The 2,500-nt window shown below is 52.8% G+C and overlaps 2 protein-coding genes across 2 annotated transcripts in view; both read right to left on the bottom strand.

Moving 5' to 3' along the window:
• LOC143488722 (uncharacterized) overlaps positions 1 to 386 on the bottom strand; it is a 9,433-nt gene extending 9,047 nt beyond the window's left edge. Inside the window, exon 1 of the mRNA XM_076987591.1 lies at positions 250 to 386. The gene's annotated coding sequence lies outside the window, so the exon portion shown is untranslated. The remainder of the gene's footprint in view (positions 1 to 249) is intronic.
• Positions 72 to 2,500, bottom strand: part of smarca1 (SNF2 related chromatin remodeling ATPase 1) — a 46,287-nt gene continuing 43,858 nt past the window's right edge. The window contains 2 exon segments of the mRNA XM_076987590.1: positions 72 to 1,565; positions 1,735 to 1,845. Of these exon segments, the coding sequence (XP_076843705.1) occupies positions 1,506 to 1,565; positions 1,735 to 1,845 (171 nt within the window). The 3' untranslated portion in view covers positions 72 to 1,505.

The raw sequence follows: 2,500 nt of genomic DNA, 5'->3' as shown, positions 1-2,500 counted from the left end.
CCCTCTGGGGCCAAAACACCGAACAGACACACAGGGAATAAAAACATAAAACATATCAAGGAGGCTTCCAGTTTAGTTAATTACTTTTTTAATAACACTGAATCCAGATAAATCTAAAGAAAAGGAGAATGTGGTAGAACTGAAACAGTAATAATCATGTATATGTGAACTGGCTCAAGCAGACCAGATAATGCTACATGGTCATGAAGAAATGCAAGACATTTACCTGGGTTAAATCAAGACATTTACCTGGGTTAAATCAAGACATTTACCTGGGTTAAAGCAGTCTGCAAATGAAAATGAACACATGATTAATGATTGGACCATTTAAAAAACAACTCAGCCAATCACTGGCTGTCAAACACAAGTCAAAGCACAACATTTAGGGGGAAAATAGTTTCTTTATAAAAGAGACAAAATATGTAAATAACAAAATGTTGAACTAGATAATGAAGATAGATAATCACACACTAGTGAGAACCTGCAGCTCAGAGCAGTGTAGACGGGCCAACGTGCACCAAACGTTTGTACAAAGAGTAGAAAATACATGTAGAGCCAGGAGAACGGGGCAGAAGAACGGGGCAGGAGAACGGGGCAGGAGAACGGGGTAGGAGAACGGGGCAGGAGAACGGGGCAGGAGAACGGGGTAGGAGAACGGGGCAGGAGAACGGGGCAGGAGAACGGGCAGGAGAACGGGGCAGGAGAACGGGGCAGGAGAACGGGGCAGGAGAACGGGGTAGGAGAACGGGGTAGGAGAACGGGCAGGAGAACGGGGCAGGAGAACGGGGTAGGAGAACGGGCAGGAGAACGGGGCAGGAGAACGGGGCAGGAGAACGGGGCAGGAGAACGGGGTAGGAGAACGGGGTAGGAGAACGGGGCAGGAGAACGGGCAGGAGAACGGGGCAGGAGAACGGGGCAGGAGAACGGGCAGGAGAACGGGGCAGGAGAACGGGGCAGGAGAACGGGGCAGGAGAACGGGGTAGGAGAACGGGCAGGAGAACGGGGCAGGAGAACGGGGTAGGAGAACGGGGCAGGAGAACGGGGCAGGAGAACGGGGTAGGAGAACGGGGCAGGAGAACGGGGCAGGAGAACGGGGCAGGAGAACGGGCAGGAGAACGGGGTAGGAGAACAGGGCAGGAGAACGGGGCAGGAGGACGGGGTAGGAGAACGGGGTAGGAGAACGGGCAGGAGAACGGGGCAGGAGGACGGGGCAGGAGGACGGGGTAGGAGAACGGGCAGGAGAACGGGGCAGGAGAACGGGCAGGAGAACGGGGTAGGAGAACGGGGTAGGAGAACGGGGCAGGAGGACGGGGTAGGAGGACTGGGTAGGAGGACTGGGTAGGGGGATGGGGCAGGAGGATCACATGACCAGCTCTCTTCACTGCTCACATCCTGTTTGGGATTCTGAGACAATGCTGAAATGTCAAGAATATTATAGGATGTAGCACGGTTGCCAGGGCAACGTGCTGTTACGGATCATAGTGAACAATCCCCTGATGGCACACTCAGGGTTTCACCCTCTTCTCCTTCCTGTCAGACGAGTTTTCCGCTTTCCGCTTGTGGGCCTGTAGAACAAAACAAACACACAGAAGAAACAAGAAGGTCAACACATGCTTCAAATAATGAGCTCAAACATCTCAGTCTACAGACACGAAGAGAGAAAGCAACAGAGTTTGGGAAAGAGGAGAGGGGAGGAGAGAAGGAGCGGAAGAGGGGAGGAGAGGGGAGGATTACTGATTGTCCTTTAGGGGCCCTTTTCTTTTTCTCTGCTCTTTCTTTCTCCTCAATCTCCATGTTTTCCTTCTCGATCAGAGATATGAGGGTGTTACACCGTCTCTGAAGCTCCTGCACACACACACACGCACACACACACACACACACACACACACACACAAAAGAGATTAACAAAACAACATTAAAACAAACAAAACACAAAGTGACAACAACAAACATTCAACAACAAACATATTCAACTGCATATAAAAAAAACACTGTCACACATCCACAGAAACATACACACCCACCCATCCAGACACACAAACCCACCCGTCCAGACGCACACACCCACCCGTCCAGACGCACAAACCCACCCGTCCAGACGCACACACCCACCCGTCCAGACGCAGACACCCACCCGTCCAGACATACACACCCACCCGTCCAGACATACACACTCACCCGTCCAGACATACACACCCACCCGTCCAGACATACACACCCACCTGTCCAGACACACCCACCCACCCGTCCAGACGCACACACCCACCCGTCCAGACGCACAAACCAACCCTTCCAGACGCAGACACCCACCCGTCCAGACATACACACACACCCGTCCAGACATATACACCCACCCGTCCAGACGCACAAACCAACCCGTCCAGACACACCCACCCGTCCAGACATACACACTCACCCGTCCAGACATACATACCCACCCGTCCAGACATACACACCCACCCGTCCAGACATACACACCTACCCGTCCAGACATACACAC

The sequence above is a fragment of the Brachyhypopomus gauderio genome, unplaced genomic scaffold (genome assembly GCF_052324685.1).
Source record: "Brachyhypopomus gauderio isolate BG-103 unplaced genomic scaffold, BGAUD_0.2 sc54, whole genome shotgun sequence".
Lineage (NCBI taxonomy): Eukaryota > Metazoa > Chordata > Actinopteri > Gymnotiformes > Hypopomidae > Brachyhypopomus > Brachyhypopomus gauderio.
This window is presented reverse-complemented; position numbering and strand designations above follow the sequence as displayed.